General features: G+C 35.9%; 2 protein-coding genes across 2 annotated transcripts; one reads left to right on the top strand and one right to left on the bottom strand.

Annotated features, from left to right (window-relative positions):
* Positions 1-471: 471 nt before the first annotated feature.
* si:ch73-390b10.2 (Golgi pH regulator) lies at positions 472-7487 on the top strand. Its single transcript, XM_007227943.4, has 14 exons — positions 472-681; positions 1067-1126; positions 2436-2539; positions 2651-2757; positions 3043-3144; positions 3256-3376; positions 3502-3582; positions 4121-4230; positions 4549-4637; positions 5084-5176; positions 5273-5368; positions 5741-5830; positions 6022-6087; positions 6188-7487. The coding sequence occupies exons 1-14, from the start codon at positions 640-642 to the stop codon at positions 6392-6394; spliced, it is 1368 nt and encodes a 455-aa protein (XP_007228005.2). The 5' UTR covers positions 472-639; the 3' UTR covers positions 6395-7487.
* pdzk1 (PDZ domain containing 1) lies at positions 6845-18199 on the bottom strand. Its single transcript, XM_007227944.4, has 10 exons — positions 18139-18199; positions 15524-15574; positions 15158-15369; positions 14685-14913; positions 13752-13888; positions 12833-13028; positions 11910-12106; positions 10822-11088; positions 9250-9684; positions 6845-7944 (listed from the first exon to the last, which is right to left on the bottom strand). The coding sequence occupies exons 3-10, from the start codon at positions 15362-15364 to the stop codon at positions 7891-7893; spliced, it is 1722 nt and encodes a 573-aa protein (XP_007228006.3). The 5' UTR covers positions 15365-15369; positions 15524-15574; positions 18139-18199; the 3' UTR covers positions 6845-7890.

Raw genomic sequence — 18199 nt, 5'->3', positions numbered from 1 at the left:
TATACAATGTATTGTTATAATAGCAAATTATGTCTTTAAGTGTAAAAGTGTAGTTAACATTCATGAGGGAAAAATTATGTGATGCCCATTCCATCCCAAATCTGTTAGTTAACTACGTCACATTGGAAAAATAAGTGCGCAAATATTTCATCGATTCACACACAAAATTAACATGAATTATCACTGTCCACAAATTTTGATCTTGTTAGATACGCAGTATTTATGTGGTAAAAGCTCCGTTTTTTTCATTCAATATCTCCAATAAAAGACATCCAGTAAAAATTCACTCCATGAGAATTTTTTTTTTTGGTATGTAACATATTTCATCAAAAAATGCGTGAACCATAAAAAGTAAGGACAACTGTATTATGATACTGTGTACAGCACTTAAATAGTTTTATAATTAAATAAAATACTACTACTAATAATAATAATACGTTACATGGTTGGGTGTAGTGACGTCATGGTGCGACGGAAGCGGCGGAGTGGTGTGTGTATGTGTGTGTGGAGTTTGTGAGGGATCTGAGCTTCACTATGGAGAAGCTGGAGATCTGTGGACCTCAGCACTGACAGAGCAGCAGCGCAGAACATCAGCAGAGACATGCAGTAACTCCTCACCTCACAGCTGCAGCGGCCAGGATGTCTTTCTTAGTAGATTCGGTGATTATGTTCACCTCTCAGGTTAGTAACCAGCTCACAGCTAACCCAGCTAACAGCTAACATCTCACACAGATAAACTCAGATAAACACTGGATTTAACAGTGGATTTAATTTTTTATTCCGCTTTTGCTGCTACAGCAAACAGTCTCAGTATGGAGCTTATCTATTTGTTATTTATTTTGATTAATATAGTTACAGTTTTGCCATAAACAACAGCTTAGCTAGCTAACTAACATAGTTAGCTAATGTACTTCCTAGCTAAACTAAACTCAGCTGTCAGCTGGACTAGCTGCTGGACTGCACGAGCTAACTAGCGGAGCTAGGCTAACTTGCTTAGCGTTACAGTACAGAACCGAACCCATTAACCGAACATTAACGTTAATTTATCCTGGTTGTTTTTCCGCAGGTGCTGTTTTTCGGGTTCGGGTGGCTGTTTTTTATGAGGCAGCTGTTTAAAGATTATGAGGTATGAACACAAAGCTTTCCTGAATTAATAAACGTTTCTCTTGGGTGTGTAACGTTATTTCTTCCCTCAGTTTGTAAAAATATAACACCTTTCTGACATGATAATAATAGTAACTCTTGATTAATAATAGTAACTGTTATATATACTTCATAAATAGCAGTGGTTAAAGATAGGGCTGGTTATCGTTTTAAGATTTCAGATACCGGTAACCAAAAAATACAAAAAGCGATAATTATTATTATTTAATTAACGGATTTAATTTACGTTCGACACGAGTAATCTCATTCTCATACTGTTCCCATGAAAGGATACCATACTTTTGGATCTTGTTGGAACAAACAAACCATGAGCATGATTGTGGTGCTTTATTAAGAACAAAATAACATCATTACTTTAACTGCTTAAACTACAGTTTTTTCTAAGCATATTACTGGATGCATTTCAGTTAATTTTCTTTTTAAAACATATCAGCATTAGACTGTTAAAACTAAAATATATTTATATTTGTGGTGTCAGTCACTTAAAAATGAAATAAAATCAAGAATTTTTTTGTTGAAATTTCTCAGTATTATTGTCAGGAAGACTAATCGTGTAGTGTGGTTTAGGACTGGCAGACTAGATAATATTATAGTATTAGAGAAACAGAGAGACAGAGACAGAGAGAGAGACTGAGACTTCAGCACAGCAGCTGTGTGTGGACAGTTTGAATAATCTGCATTTATATGCGCACTCTCTGCTTGTGGCGTGTTTATGCACGTTTCATGCAAAGTATCAAAAATAGGCACCCGTTTTTTTTCAGTACTCAGTAGTACCAAGATATTTCAGTTGGTGCCTTTTTGGTAACGAATTTCAACATGCAGCCCCAATTAAAGAGAATAGGTTTTTATACAGCCGCAGGAGAACCAACCAGAAACCTTAATCCTAATTAAAAAAAATACGTAATGTTGGAAAATACAGAAAACAGTTAATATTTAAACTTGAAGATTTTTACATTTTAACAGCCACAAATTGTTAAGCACAACTTCTACCTAGCTTTATGGACTTCTATGCAATAATTATAGCCTATAGATTTTATTAATGTTTTTAATAATTGTTAATGTTGCTAATGATACTTCGACAGCTTGATACTCGTAAGGCATGCTATTGAATGTATACCTGTAACATACACACCTGTACCATGTCTTGTAATCATTCCAGGGAACTGTAGTTTGCAGCTTCAGCATTATTAAAGCAGCATTACAGTCACCATTTTAGGATGTTATATACTTTTATGCTTTTCAAAAAAGAACATTAATGTGTTTTTCTGTAGGTGCGTCAGTATGTGGTGCAAGTGGTTTTCTCCATCACGTTTGCATTTTCTTGCACTATGTTTGAACTGATCATCTTTGAAATCCTGGGAGCATTAAGTAGCACGTAAGTCTTATTTTTAAGCTAAAGTTTATTATTATTTCCCACATAATTTTATTATTTATTACGTTTATTGTATTTATTTGTATTATTTTATTAATTTTTTCTCTTTTATAGGTCCAGATATTTCCACTGGAAACTAAATTTATATGTCATACTGCTGGTTCTAATCTTCGTAGTGCCTTTCTACATTGGCTACTTTGTGGTCAGTAACATACGTTTATGTAAGTTCATTCTAATTTCTAAACATCATGTTTATATATATATATGCTTTGTAGGGGGCTCTGATGGTTCAGCGGACTAAGGCACTGCCACTATGGGTAATTGGCCATGTAAATTGGGAGAAAATGGAATAATAAAAAAAAATAGAAATAAAAAAAAGCCCTCTTATATTACTGATTTGTGTGTGATAGATGTTTGTTTTTAAAGATTAGAAATAATAGTATAGTATTTTTCACTTTACTGTCTTATCTGTTTTTAATGGTGTTTTGTTGTCCTGTTCTTTCTAGTGCAAAGACAGCGGCTGCTATTTTCATGTGTGGTTTGGTTCACCTTCATGTATTTTTTCTGGAAACTTGGAGACCCGTTTCCCATATTGAGTCCAAAACATGGTAAGTGTTAAATCTTTCACCTTAGAAAGCATCAAATGCTGTTTAGACAAAATGATTAAGGATGTTTAGCTGATTTGTTATTTGTAATTCGGCTCTTCCTCCGTTCCTCAGGCATTCTGTCCATAGAGCAGCTTATCAGTCGAGTCGGGGTCATCGGTGTGACGCTGATGGCTCTGCTGTCGGGTTTTGGTGCCGTGAATTGCCCTTACACGTACATGTCCTATTTTCTCAGGTAAGTGTGTAAAACCCAGAGAGTACCTGCAAGAGTACAGAAATGCTAACATTACAAGCATTAATTAGTACTGCATGTCCTTCTGCTATTAAAAACGTTAAAATGTCATCCCTCTTTTTGTCTAGGAATGTGACTGACAGTGACATTTTAGCTCTGGAAAGACGACTTCTCCAGACCATGGACATGATTGTTAGTAAGAAGAAGAGGTGAGTTAGGAAAGGAAAGAACAGATGAATAATGAGTAGTCCTGTCACAACCAATGTTTTGGATAATATATTGTGCCATAAATCATTGCATTAAACTAAAATTGTATTGTCATTTAAAAACATTTTTAGCCTCAGATATGAGGATAATGTTTGGTTATTATAGTCTAACAATGCAGTTACAGCTTTTTAAAGAGTGATTAACTTGTTACTTTTTGGAATTAAAGTGTACAATGTTTTAAAATGTTTAAATATCCTAAATAAATAGAACATTTATGAAATAGAAACACTGTCACCTTAATGAGCCATTTACCTCAATACCTCAACCTGACTTTTCTCTCTCATCACAATGCACAGTATTGAAGTCAGCAACATTATTGAGCTTAAGTCCATATATTTTACAATAAATCTGTAATATAATTATTGTGACAGGCCTGTAAGTGACCATTATTAACACCTGTTATCACGCACCTGTCAGTGTAACATTTGGTGGAGCACCTACAGTAGCATCACAGTCTTCAGAATTTTTTTCTCTGTGTAGGATTGCCATGACGAGAAGGCAGATGTACCAGAGAGGAGAGGACCAAAATAAGCAGACTGGATTCTGGGGCATGATCAAGAGTGTTACATCTGCACCTTCAGGCAGTGAGAGTATCCTTGTGTTCAATGTTCTTAAGGCTGTTTACATCAGTTACACTGTGGTGTAACCTGTAACCTGAGATGTTCTTTAAGGTCAGTGAGTTGTTGACTGATACAGGTGGTTAGAAGCAGAGATATGCAGTAGTTAAGGACTGTAGTCTTAACCTTGGGACCTGTTGGCCTGTCAGCAGAAATAACTGTATTATACATCTTATAGTTTCAGCTTCACTCTGAATATATATATATATATATATATATATATATATATATTTATATGTATGTGCCTCACCTGATGAATGTATTTGAGGCTCCTTAATAAAGAACCTGCAGACTTGTCTCTAATCCAGCAGGAGGTTGTGGCTCTAGAGGAACTCAGTAGGCAGCTTTTCCTGGAAACAGTGGACCTCCAGGCTACAAAGGTGAAGAATATATATTTCACACCCATTTTAAATTAAATAACAATTATTTCCTCAACAAACTGAATAAGTCTTTCATAACGGTTAGTTAGAAACAGTGGTTTAGGAGAACAACAAGAGAACATAGGTGAACAACATTTGTTTCTTTATAAAGAAGAGATTATTTTACTCTCTGGGGGTGACAAATGCTCTGGTGTAAGGTTACATTTATAACTTTGCAGTAATATAGCCATTTGCCATGTCTGATTGGTGGGTTTGTGTGTCAGCCTCTGTGTCTACCTCGGATTTGTATGTTCGTCTTTGCTTCTGGAGTGATTGGGGCTCTCCAATATTTTAAAGCATGTAGACAAAAAACTTTTAATATTGTTATTTTAGTTTAATGTGTTTTTTGTAATGTAGTTTTGCAAAATGAGTGGATTGAATATTGTGTGTTCTGTTTGCGTCATTAGGAACGGATAGAATACTCGAAGACTTTCCAGGGGAAGTACTTCAACTTCTTGGGATACTTCTTCTCCATCTACTGTGTGTGGAAGATCTTCATGGTAATGTATCTTAGTCTAACATGCATTTATATTCTAATTCACACAATGAGAACAATATAAACCCACAATATAATGTTAACCTAATGTTCTCTTTAGGCCACAATCAATATAGTGTTTGACCGAGTCGGGAAGACGGATCCTGTGACAAGAGGGATTGAGATCACTGTCAACTATCTGGGGATTCAGTTTGACGTGAGAAACTCTTTTGTGTTTCTTAGGGGTTGGATTTGTAGGGAAATTTCTCAGACAGTGATTATGCCAAGTCCAAGTTTGGCCTAGTCTGCACAGAATTTTACATTTTTTTCATGAAAAGGAAGATTGCCCAGCTCTGCTACAAATGCAGAATACTAACTATTTTGAATAATAGAAGAATATTATTTAAAGCTGCTCCAAGTCAGAAAACAAAAACATCTTTTCTTTTCAAAAATACTACCTTACACATTTAACCATAATGTCATTTAGCTTCTTATTGTGAAAGTTTCTGTTCTACTTTGTCTCATTCATAATAAACACAGAGCAGGTTGATGTTTTTTAACAGATCACTCACAAATCTCCTTTCTGTAGGTGAAGTTCTGGTCTCAGCACATTTCGTTTATTCTGGTGGGAATCATCATTGTTACGTCCATACGAGGCCTTTTAATCACTCTGACTAAGGTAAACCTAGAGACTTTTTTGGGTTTCGTATTGATTGTTGCATTATTATTTAATAAGTAGTTGTAATAAATGTTCTGTTGAGTGTTTTTTTTCTCCCCCCTTCTGTTATAATGTTAGATTTTCTGAGACTGTGATTAAAATGAATCGATGAATGCATACACTTCCATTCATTCTTGGTCTTTTGTCTCCAGTTTTTCTATGCTATCTCCAGCAGCAAGTCGTCCAATGTAATAGTGCTGGTTCTGGCCCAGATCATGGTAAATAACATAAATTCAACTGAATATATCTGAAACTATATTAGTCAAACTAACTTAGGGAAAGTAATATTTTTATTCCCCCTGTGTTTCCGTGCTGTAGGGGATGTATTTTGTATCGTCGGTGCTGCTGATGCGTATGAGCATGCCTCTGGAGTATCGCAGCATTGTGACGGAGGTTCTGGGAGAACTGCAGTTTAACTTCTATCATCGCTGGTTTGACGTGATCTTCCTCGTGAGCGCTCTGTCCAGCATCCTCTTCCTCTACCTGGCGCACAAGCAGGCACCTGAGAAGCACATGACCCTGTGACCTTTACTCACATCCCCCAATCACAACAAGAAGACTGCTGCATGAGGGCTTTACTACTACTTCTACTGGGGCTGAACTTCCTGAATCAGGAAGGGCCTAGAGACTGATGTTTAATGGGGTTTGGGTTTGTGAACAGTGAAGGTGATTGTCTAGTTTGGATCAAATTCTATTTGCATGCATCGGGTAAAATGTTAAATTAAATACAGCTTTTCTTCAGTGTTCACTTTTTATTTTTTATTTTTTAATCGTTTATAAATATTTTTTTTCCAACCTTATTTTGTCTTTATTTTTTTTTTTGGACTAGTATAAAAAAAGATTTTTATAAAAAAAAAAAAAATAATTCCAGAGCTGTATATGTACAAACAAATGATAAGGTTGCTATTCCAATGTAAAACAATAAATGTACCTTAAGAACTCCTTCTCAATCTCAAAATGTAAAACAGCAGAGACTGAACATTGAGATTTTATTTCCGAGGTCAGTTCATTTTTATTATCTTATACAGTTTTTTATTACAACCAGGTGACTCATGGCTGAATATTTATCCTTTAAACGTAAGCTTATGGTCTAAAGAGCTTAACAGCTTATCAGTTCTCGACAGCTAAATACATTAAATACATTATTTGGACAAAAAGTATTGGAACACTTACTTTGTACACAGACAAGAGCTTTTGTGATATTGCATTCTAAAATTATAGGCTTCCACACTCTTTAGTAATACCATTTACTGTTGATGATGGAATATATCTAAATAATAACTGACTAGTTGCAATGGCTGCATCCTATAACAGTACCGAGCTATTACGACTTCACTGAGCTTTTTAGAATCACGAGTTCATTCACTAATGTTTATAAAGTCGGACTGCATGGCTAGGTGCTTGATATTATTCTCCTGCAACAATAGGACTAAAGAAATACCTGAATTCTGTGCTTAAGAGTTGTGTCCCAATACTTTTGTCCATATAGTGTTATGTTCTGGAAAGTACTTAAAGTGTTTCTGCACAGTACAAATAAAATGTGTGAAGAGAAAAGGTTCAGAGTTTATTAAACAAACGAGTTCTCTCATAAATGGCATAAAACAGTTTTTTTTTTTTTCTCCAAAATGATCACAGCATTTTTATCCTTCGAATTGCCACCAATACAGAGAAAGATCATTACAGCAGAGAAAACCCACCAGATCATGGAAACTACCTGGAGAAGTGCATCACAGTTGTGCCAGTCATTTTTTTTATCATCCATCATCTTTTATGTGGAAGTTGGGGAGACCCTCAGATGCTTTTATAATAAATATTTTTTGAATTGATTTTGCTCCTTTTTATTTATCGGCTTTATTAATGTAATTCAGATTTTTAAAGAGGGGAGAATCCAGGATTCCACCAAAGAAAGTTTCTGTTAAAGCCAGGTTATCATTTACCATTTGCTAGACATGCTTTTAACTTTGTGATGTAAATCGATGACATAAATATGAGAATGACATGCAGGACATGCAGTGATGTTCTCAAAGCCTCACATCCTCGCTGTCTGATGAGGACGTAGATGATACGGACGGGGTCTAAAATGAAGAAAGAGAGATCATAGTTAAATGAGAGATAAACATTTGTGAGTGATATTGATATTGTGATACAAATTATTGATTTTAGATTTAAGTAATCTTGTTTGCAGATGTTTAAATGGTTTCAGTAAAGTAAAGAGATACAGTAAAACAGGCGTTCCTAACATTTTGCTACTTTTGCTAACTTACTTAACCCACTACAAATATTTTATGACCTGAAAAATATCATTTTAACTAACCATTTAAAATCCAATCAGTTACTGCAAAATATTTAATGTAGTCCTTGAATTGCTTAAAGAACGTGGTGTATTTATTTATTTATTTATTTTCGTAAAAAGTGGTGAGCACCATATAGGAAGTGGTAAAGTGATAAAGCTACCTTTGGCTACCTAGCTAAAACATTCCCCACTAAAATTAAATACTTAACATAAGCTAACCTAGCTAATGTTAGCTAAAACATTCCCCACTGAATTAAAGTAGTAAAATTAGCTAACATTAGCTAAAACATTTCCCACTGAAATATAGTTAACATAAGCTAACCTAGCTAACATTAACTAAAACATTCAACCCTAAAATAAAATAGTTCACGTTAGCTAACCTAGCTAACGTTAGCTAAAAACGTTTCCCACTGAAATATAGTTAACATTAGCTAACCTAGCTAGCTAACAACACTGTTTCACTGTGGAACATATGCCAGTTTAAACTATAGTTTGCTAGCTACCCTTATCAGGTGCTCACCATTTAGCAAGTGGTGCTCACCACTTAGTATGTGGTGCTCAAAGTAAGTGGTGCCATTTAGTAAGTGGTACTGCATAAATAATAGTAATAAAAGAACCAAAATCAAAATAAGGTAAAAAGCAATAATTTAAAACAATTTAAATAAAAAGTGAAATAAAAAGGAAGTACAGAACTAAGAGAAGAAATAAAATTAGAAATAAAAGTTAAGAATAAATAAGATTAAGTAAAACAGGTACAGGTTGTCTTAAGGTGGTTAGATATGAAACGTTTAATGACAGTTTAATTTAATTACATCAGTGAGCTGAGTTTTAGAGTTTCCAGCTCACTGGTGCACTGGAGCTAAAAGCAGATTTTCGCAGTTCAATAAAACTTAAGTGATCCAGCCCCTAAAGCGAGTCTGATAATTACTGTTATTTGCATTTATCAGTTAAGTGATATATTCTGGCAATTGACCGGAGAGAGTCTTATAAATAAAAATCAGCCAATGTGTTTCCCTTTGTACAGCTCACACAAAATGTAAAGATCTCAGATATGTAGTTACGGTTGTAATGTTATGATGGCACTAACCCTTGCCCGAGGCTGTGCTGGCGGGGTCGATGATCTTTTGTTTTGTTCTTCTTGTGGCATGGCAGGGGCGACGGCAGCAGCGGCAGGTGCAGGGGATGCCGCAGCAGGTTCAGGAACTGCGGCAGCAGGTGCAGGGGATGCGGCGGCAGGTGCAGGAGCTGCAGCGGCAGTGATGGCAGGGGTAATGGCAGGTACACATGGCTCTGGTGTGTTTTTCTCTGAATCCAGCAGCTGTTGGGTAATTGCGACTCCTTTGGCTTTCAGATGGTCATAAGCTGCCTTCTCAGCCACTAGGAGGACCAGTGTGTCACCACTGCTCCGGATCATTTTCACAACTTCATCATGTGTGCTCTTTTCCACGTTCAAACCATTGACCTCCACCACAATGTCTTCATCCTCCAGTCCAGCTCTGTCTGCTGCGCCACCTTTTACCACCTGTCAACACAGCAGAAAATGCTTCATTAGCTACTAATAACTATATCGCTTTATGAAGCAAATAACAAGGCTGGCTCAGAGTCTTTAGTTTCCTGGACAGAGATTGTTAAAGGTCTCATTCCATCGTTTTTAAATTCATTTTAAGTGCTCAGGTATTTCTATTTAGCCCTGTTTTAGATCTCTGAATTAGAGGTCTCTGAAGAAAGACAGGTTTTGTCTCTTGCTTATGAATATTTATACATGCAAATCTATCACCTCTGATTGGCTAACAGCACTGCAGCAGAGAACGCCTGCCTGCCTTTCCCCACAGTCAATTTTACAGATCTAAAACTCAAAGGACTAAATGTTTTCAGAGAGACAGCCTTAGTTAAAAATATAGAACTGAAAGTTAACCCTTAAACTTAACCCATAACCATCCGCGGCCGCGACGCCACCATCCCCCTCCCTGTGGCATTGATAATGTTTCTGTAAGCTAAATTAACGCTACTAAACTCTTACCTCAGACTTAGTGATTTGGTGCTTGACCAGTTTTACCACGTCGAAGCCCCAGAGTCCACTCTATATCATAAAATCCGAACTGCGCCCGCTTTGACCGGTGTTCTGTCGTTGAGCCGCCTTGTCAAACCGTGCTTCTCTAATGTAAACCTAGAGTTACTTACACAAGATAGCTAACGTTAAGTAGCTGTGTAAACAGAGCTGTAAGCTCCTCCTTAGCTATAGCTTCTAATGCTGTAGCCCGGGTTCAGCGCTGCTTGTGGGCAGTCCTGGGCCAAGCTGGGCGAGGCCATTAAGTCACTGGTTGACATAGACAACCTAACGTCTCTCTGATCAACTCGCATTTCTGAGGATTTTTTTTTACTGGCTACTGCAGACAATGGAGGCTGAGAAACAGTTTTAAATGCAGAATGCATATAAAGACCTATAGTATTTAACAAAAAACAAGAATTTTTTATTTTATTTTAGCGAACTGAGACCTATAAGCCTATTTATAGACTATGTTTTCCTTTCAATGGAAATTCTCAATTAAAATGCAGCATAGTCTAGGACTTGGCTTAATCTCTTTCTGGGAAACTGTATATTAAAATTTGATATACAGATCAAACTTGTGACAACTAAGATTGCGTGGATTATTCTTACATCTTTAATGTATTGTCCATGGACTCCTTGAATGCCGTTGAGGTGGAATCCATATCCAGTCGAGGTTTTCACCAAGCGGCACAGTTTGGGTTTGTAGGATTCCTCACCGGGATAAGGTGGTACTGCAGGTAATGGTGTTTCTGGGGCTGGGGTTGCTTCTGGGAATGGTGGTGGAGCTGGTTTAGGTTCAGGCTCAGGCTGAGGCTGACTTGGCTTAGGCAGGGAACCCCTCATTTCCTCCCAGTAAAGTAGAGGAGATGCAGCACCCTGTGGCAGGATACCATATAAAATAGTAATAAGAATACGCACACTAATGACCAATAATATCCTCTCTGGCCTGTAATACAATCTAAGACAGCTCTATCTAGACTTTTTTCTGTCCTGACACCAAGATTGTTGAATGAACTTCTGGTTCTGTTCAGGCCTGTAAGAACCTTAGTGCTTTTCAGCCAATCAGCCCACGTTTGCACCAGTTCTAGTGGAACCAAAGATTTGTCACAGAACATCAACAGAGGATCTTTGAATGGCGGCTCCTGTACAACTAGACATGCCCACAGATCATCTCAGTTTGTGCCGAAAAATCTACAAAACTTTTTGTTGGGTCCAGAAGTAATTTTTGGAAATGCGCTGAATGGTTCACAATTTAGTGGAAATCTCTATAAGTGTCCGAACAGCAGATTTTGTTCACTTTTTTCTAGGTATCTATACAGACTTTCATTTAACAGCATCTGTTCTGATGTGTCTTTTATCACTAGCCTGTATAAACTAGCTATGGATATTTTTTTTACTAAAAAATGAAGCAATGTTTTAAATGGATCTGGATAAGGGCATCTACTAAAGGTAAAATGCCCTAAAGGTAGAACCCAGTTTATGCTTAAACTACTAGCAATGTAGTTTAATTCTATTTGCAGTTTAATATCTTCAGATTTCAGTATTTGGGCGTTTTGCATTGAAGAAAACAAGCCACACTTATACTTAATTTACTGAGCATTTTTTAAAATCTAAAATAGATGTCTATTCTTGCCTATGACTGTAAACAAAAAAAAACACACATTCTTACTAAAAGAAGAAGAAAAAAAAACACTCACCATTTTGTACATTTTGTCTGTTTCAGCATCCACCACCAGGAGGCAGCATCTGTTTCCAAGCCGGCGTATTTTATCCACTACCTGCTCATGTGTGTACTGATCTACCTCTTCTCCTTCCAAAGCCACCAGCCGGTCCATCTCCTTCAGTCCTGCTCTCTCTGCAGGACTCTTCCGGTCTATTTCTCCGATAAAATGACCTAAAGATTACAAAACACTGCAGTGAACTTGTTTTATAGAAAATAAAAAAACAAAGAATTGTTGTGGGTTTAAGACCCACTTACTCTAAGCCTGCACACTTGGACCCAGACATTTGCTTGATATGCACTTTTAATTTCTCTTAAATATTTGTGATTATTAGGACCTAACAAATATACAAAACTAAACTGTTTTTGTACAGGTGCAACAATAACAATGTCCACATATGGAGACAGTAGTTTATTTTTTCGTAAAAAAAAAAAAAAAAAAAAAGATCCTTGCCATTTGGGATCAGAAGGACCCATTAACAGACAAAAAAATAAAATAAATAAACTATAAATCAAACTATATATCCAACATAAGATGAGATGATATTTTTATCTGGCCCATGTTTCTGTCAGGCCTGGCTGTAGAAATTTTTGACAGGGATTCCTGCCCTCTTGTATGCAATCATTTGAGTGTAATGTTGTCACTGGACACTAAATGGTATGGGCAGTGTCTTCATACGAGGTCAAAGGGTCAAGGTTTTAAGGAAAGTGCAGTATCATGGTGCAGAGAAGCTGAAATGTAATGTTCCCTTATGAGGACGCAGGGTCTCAATAGGTTAAGCTACTTCTAAAGAACATGCTGAACACGTGCACTTCTGGGCAAGCTGAGAGATATAGAACAGCTACTGAAAGAAAGAACGTCAACTAAGCAGTCAAGAGCAGTAAACTATTTCACCATACCTGGCATTTTTGGGTCTTCCTTAAGGAAGTAGCCGTATCCATCTGCTCCCTTGGTCATGTCAGCAATGCGGGGCTTCATTGGGAGATGCTTCACACTGGCTAGCCCAGACCCCATTGTGATCCGTTTGTTCTTGTAGAATTTGTAGGTGTCTTCATCCGCCAATAAGAACATCACGCTGTTTCCAGATGCCTTGATCTGTTAAGCAGAATGTCATGAATCTATTTTTACATGAAAGTATACATGTAATCTGGTATTCCAGTTATTAAAACATAGACATAATAAGACTTTTAGTCTGTGGCATATTTATTTACATAAAATAAACACTGTGTAACAATACATTTCTAAAGATTTACTTTAAATTAAATTGTTCTTATAAAAATAGAGGAAGGATAATCTTAGCTTTAATGTAATGTTTTTAGAACAGATAACAGGACCCGGCAGTACACACACTCGGAGCTCACACACTCTCTGTCACACACATGCAAAGACAGAGCAAGGAGCATCCCTGTCTCATCACTTATGAAGATCTCTAGCTGTTAGACATTGAGCTTGACTAGCTCCAGTATTGACCTGAGGGCTCCCCCTGGTGGTATGAGGTGGCCTAGGTCTGGAGCCTATTCTATTCTATTCTATTCTATTCTATTCTATTCTATTCTATTCTATTCTATACAGTTGTGTTTTATGTAGCTATGTCCGCAGTGCAGTCTGGTTAAGTTGAATAATTATATATTATAAGTTAATAGATAAACGTTAAACATTAAATCTTAAAAACAGAACAATGCCATATTTAAAAATTCAAATGTTTGCAACTCTAAATTTTCACTAAATTGGCGTCCCTTACATTATCCAGCTTTTCATGACATTTATTTTTTACGTTATGAAGGTTAAAAGTACAGTAGTGTAATCAATGACCATTACCTTTTCCACAGCTTGGTCATGTGTAGAATTATCCACATTCTCTCCATTAATTTCCACCAGGCGATCTCCCATATTAACTCCTGACTTATCAGCAACTCCTCCAGCAACCACGTCCATCATGGAGATTCCCATTTCACCTAGAAACCCAGATCAACCCTTAAAATCAGCATCTTTATATTACAATATACAGGACTACACTGATTCACATCATCATCCACATTCAACTCCTCCCTCAGTGTTGATACCAAGAGCTACTAGAAATATTTACAGGAGATAATTTGTATTAAATGCAGTTGAAATTAGAAATTTGTACATTGTGTAATTTTGTATTTTGTTATGTGCTTATTTTTATTTGTAATATGGTGTCGGTGTCTTAATGCCATGAGTGATCAAAGATAAATTTCCTCACATTGTGGACAATAAATGTCTATTCTATTCTATTCTATTCTATTCTATTCTAACAAATTTAAACTTCCTGCTGTGGCTTTCTCAAATCAGGATCCCACTTTACTAGCAAATATTACTGAATAATGAGAAATCCATCCATAAATTAGGTTAGATGTATAAAGGCACTAAGAGACCTGATTAAATTTTTTAAACATTTCTAATTTTTAGCCATTTTCTCTCCAATTTTCCTCAGCCACTAGTAATGCCCCAACACACCAGTAGGGTGAAGACTAGCACATGCCTCCTCTGATACATGTGAAGCCAGTTGCCGCCTTTTTTTAAGCTGCTGCCAATGCAGCATTGCCGAGTAGCATTACAGCATGCTCGGAGGAAAGTGAAGCGACTCGGTTCCAATACATCAGCTCACAGACGCCTTGTGCTGTAGACATCACCCTTTTAGTGATGTGGGGAGAGATCAAGGCCAATTTTCGAAAACCTGCCACCTCCCACTAAAACTACTTAGCTAAATTCCATAAGCTCACTCACCTTTAGTGGATTTGACGGAAAAGCCGAAGCCTTCGCTGGTCTTCTGCAGGTAGCAGAGTTTGAGTTTAGGGGATGGAGCAGACCCTCCGTTCATGACCGTCTGGCCCTGGCTGGGTTGAGACTGCGGGTCTGAAAGGTTTATTCCATTCATTTTGGCTTTTTTATAAGCTTCCTCCCCCAGGACGTGAAAAGTGACGGACATTCCACTTTTCTTAACCATCTCAGCAACCTGCCGCAATCAAACAGAGCAGAATAATAAAGTTCAATCTCAGAGACCATGAAAAAAACACATATCATCTTCATCATCTTTAACATCTTTATCAAAAAGCTGCTCCGCTAATCTCTTTGATAAGGTTTAAAAGCAATCACAGCTGTGACCTCTCGTTACCCTTCATCACATTCTGTAAATCTAAAGTTAATATAAAACTACTCCAATTTAAAAGCTTGTTTATAGTTTGATATTAACTTTATACCTGGCTGTGTTCCAGGTTGTCAACATAAGTGCCGTTGACTCTGACGATGCGATCTCCATCCTTCAGCCCTGCCAGCTCTGCAGGACCACCCATCTCCAGGGCCCGGATCAGATGACCATCCTCACCCTGTTCAATCCTCAGGAAGAAGCCATAGCTTTGACCCTCACGCTTATTGAGAGAGATCACTCGAGGTTTGGGCACAGACATGTTTCCTAATGGAGAAAAAGTATATAGTTAAAATAGAAATTAAACTAAATTTAACTAATAATTCTGATAAATTGGTGGGAAAAAAATTATGTTAAAAATATAAAATGTAAAAAAAAATCTGCATAACTAGATGATTTAGACAATACTGGAGAAACTTACTGAGTCAGACGTCTTTTAGATGGTGGTGAAAAGAACCAGGGGTTGTGAGCCCTAAAACACAAAAATTACCTTTTTAATTGTCACCAGTACACCTGCACTTCTTTTTTTTATTTTTATTTATTATATATTTATACCGTAAATTTCATGTTAATAAAATTAACATGTATGCCTATTAAAAATTGCTAAGAAAAATTGCTAAAAAGGCCAAAAGTTTTAAAACTGTTCTAAAACAATGTCTCTGTTTTGTTTTTGTTTTTTTTTTCACAACATTTCTGTAACCATTTTTGTCTAATTTGAATTGTTTACAGTGATGGTCATGAGAAAAAAAGACATTCTCTAAAAAGCTATTAATAAATCCAACTAGTGTAAAATAGTTTTTTTGGGCATTAATTAGATTCATTAACAGCTTTTTAGAGAATGTTTTTTTTCTGACCATCACTGTAAATAATTCAAATTATCTTTCAAAGTATTTTTTCTCGTAATTCACAATTTTAATTTCACATGATTTTTCACACAGATATCTAACTGATTTTACCTTTATATAAATAATTACATGAAAAAGTGTAAAAACTATAAAAAAAAGTGCCAGACCTTCCCTTTAAGTCCTCCAGCAAGTGATTGCACACCTTTTCGGTGCCCTTTTACAGTTTATATCTAATCTTAATGATAACCAGCATTATCATTCCATACCTGCCAAATTGTTTTACAACACAAGCTGCTATAAAAGTGTAAGTTTATCAGCGGGGTGTGGTGAATGGTGTTCTTACATCACCATTTAAATCTCTTTAACGTAACACTGCGGAAAAGTATAGATTCATAAATAAACATTCACAATAATGAAAGAATGGACTTCATTATTTTATTATTATTAATTTGTATCTTTATATATTATAATTATGCATTCATGCAATGTCCAAAAACATACAAATAAAAATCCTAAGAAAAGATACTGTCAAGGTGCAGCATATAATTTAAGGTTTAATTTTTTTATACTTTAAAAGAATGCTTACATTCTTATAACCCTCCCATAACTTATAACCTGACTGTATTAAATAAAGGGAAATAAAGAAAAACACCTAGACTTAATGCAGAGAAATAAAACTGCAAAGAAATATAGATAATATATTTATTCTCCAACCAAAGTCACTAAAGATTAAATGTACTTTAAATGTACTTTGGATTATGTGACATTATTATAATATCCATAAATTACTCAACCAGTCACTTTACAACCACTAAAATCAGTGGAATATCGTACTAAATTAGGCCCACATTACTGATAGTACAATTTATAGCAATTACAGTAAAAACATGGACAGGTGGACCAGACAGGCTTGTATACGTAACGTATATACAGTGATATACAGTTAAATATAATTTTTGATGAATCTCTTCCTGAGGCTGTACAGAGATAACTGTGAGTAATTTGAGATGTGCAAATCATAGCAATTATCCAGAGCCATAAAATCCCTATCCAGACTGAAGACATGCAGGTTTAATAAGAAGATAATATGCTGACATTCACAGAATGTACTCTTGCTCTCGGATCGTTAATTGTTAAACTGGAGGTGCGATGGTAAAGTGCGTTCTTTGCTGGAGCGAATGCACTTTGCCTCCGCAATAAAAAAAATGTCAATAGCCATTTTTACCAAGCGTGAAGAAAGAGAGAAGAGGCATGTGTGAAATGTCATCTAGATTTTTATATTATAACTGTCACAAAAATTTTACATTTTCAGAATACTTCGATCAAAATACATTGTTTTCTTGAAGAATGACAAAATATTTAATATAGTTTATTACACTAAGCTATAATACAAGAAATATGAATTTAGCACTGGACATATCAATGCTGTCCAATAAAAAAACATGCATTTCCAAAAAAGCAACTTTAAGGGAAAGAGAGATCCCAAAACCTTAACTTTCAATGGAAATAAAAAAAAAAGTTTATTTCAGGTAATGTTGCAGAATTTCTTTCAGGATCTTTATCAAAAAATTGATGCATTTTAAGGAAAAGTTCGGTTTTCAAATTCTGTATAACCTAAAAATCAACAAAAATGGAGATACTTGTTTTTCATTTAACACTAATGATATGCCCTATGCATTATCATCATTTTAAAATCCATCAGAGATTACGTAATACCTCACCCATAACTAACCAACGTTACTATAGCTCTCGATCAGTTATGATATTTTCAGATTGCATGGTGATGTATTCTATAATCATAGCAATTTATGATTATAGAGCCTATAATTCGATTTGTTTTCTAATTAATAAAAATCCAATACAAAAAAATTATTTGATACTGACCTCTGAACATATTTGCCTGATTGCTAGATGCAGCTTTCATTAATTACAGCAATTCTACAGATACCAGCTTTGACTGTGTATAAACTATATGTATTTTTTGGAGCTTAATATGATCAGGACAATAATATAAAAGGGGGGAATTATTCACAGCATACTAAAATTTAAAGTCAGCAATTAGAACAAATAGAGCATGATAATGATATCGAGATTGAAAATTAAAAACTGAAATAACAAACTGATGCACTTTTGAAGGTATCACAGTTATAGATTCTAATAATTCTCTGCAGGTCAGGTAGATGCTACTCACCTGTTCAGGTCCTGTGGAAGTCCGTACTGAAAGGAGGTTCTTGCCTCTTCTTACAGATGTT

The sequence above is a fragment of the Astyanax mexicanus genome, chromosome 11 (genome assembly GCF_023375975.1).
Source record: "Astyanax mexicanus isolate ESR-SI-001 chromosome 11, AstMex3_surface, whole genome shotgun sequence".
In the NCBI taxonomy this organism is placed as follows: Eukaryota; Metazoa; Chordata; class Actinopteri; order Characiformes; family Acestrorhamphidae; genus Astyanax; species Astyanax mexicanus.
The sequence above is the reverse complement of the archived record's forward strand: the minus strand, read 5'-3'. Positions and strand labels throughout refer to the sequence as shown.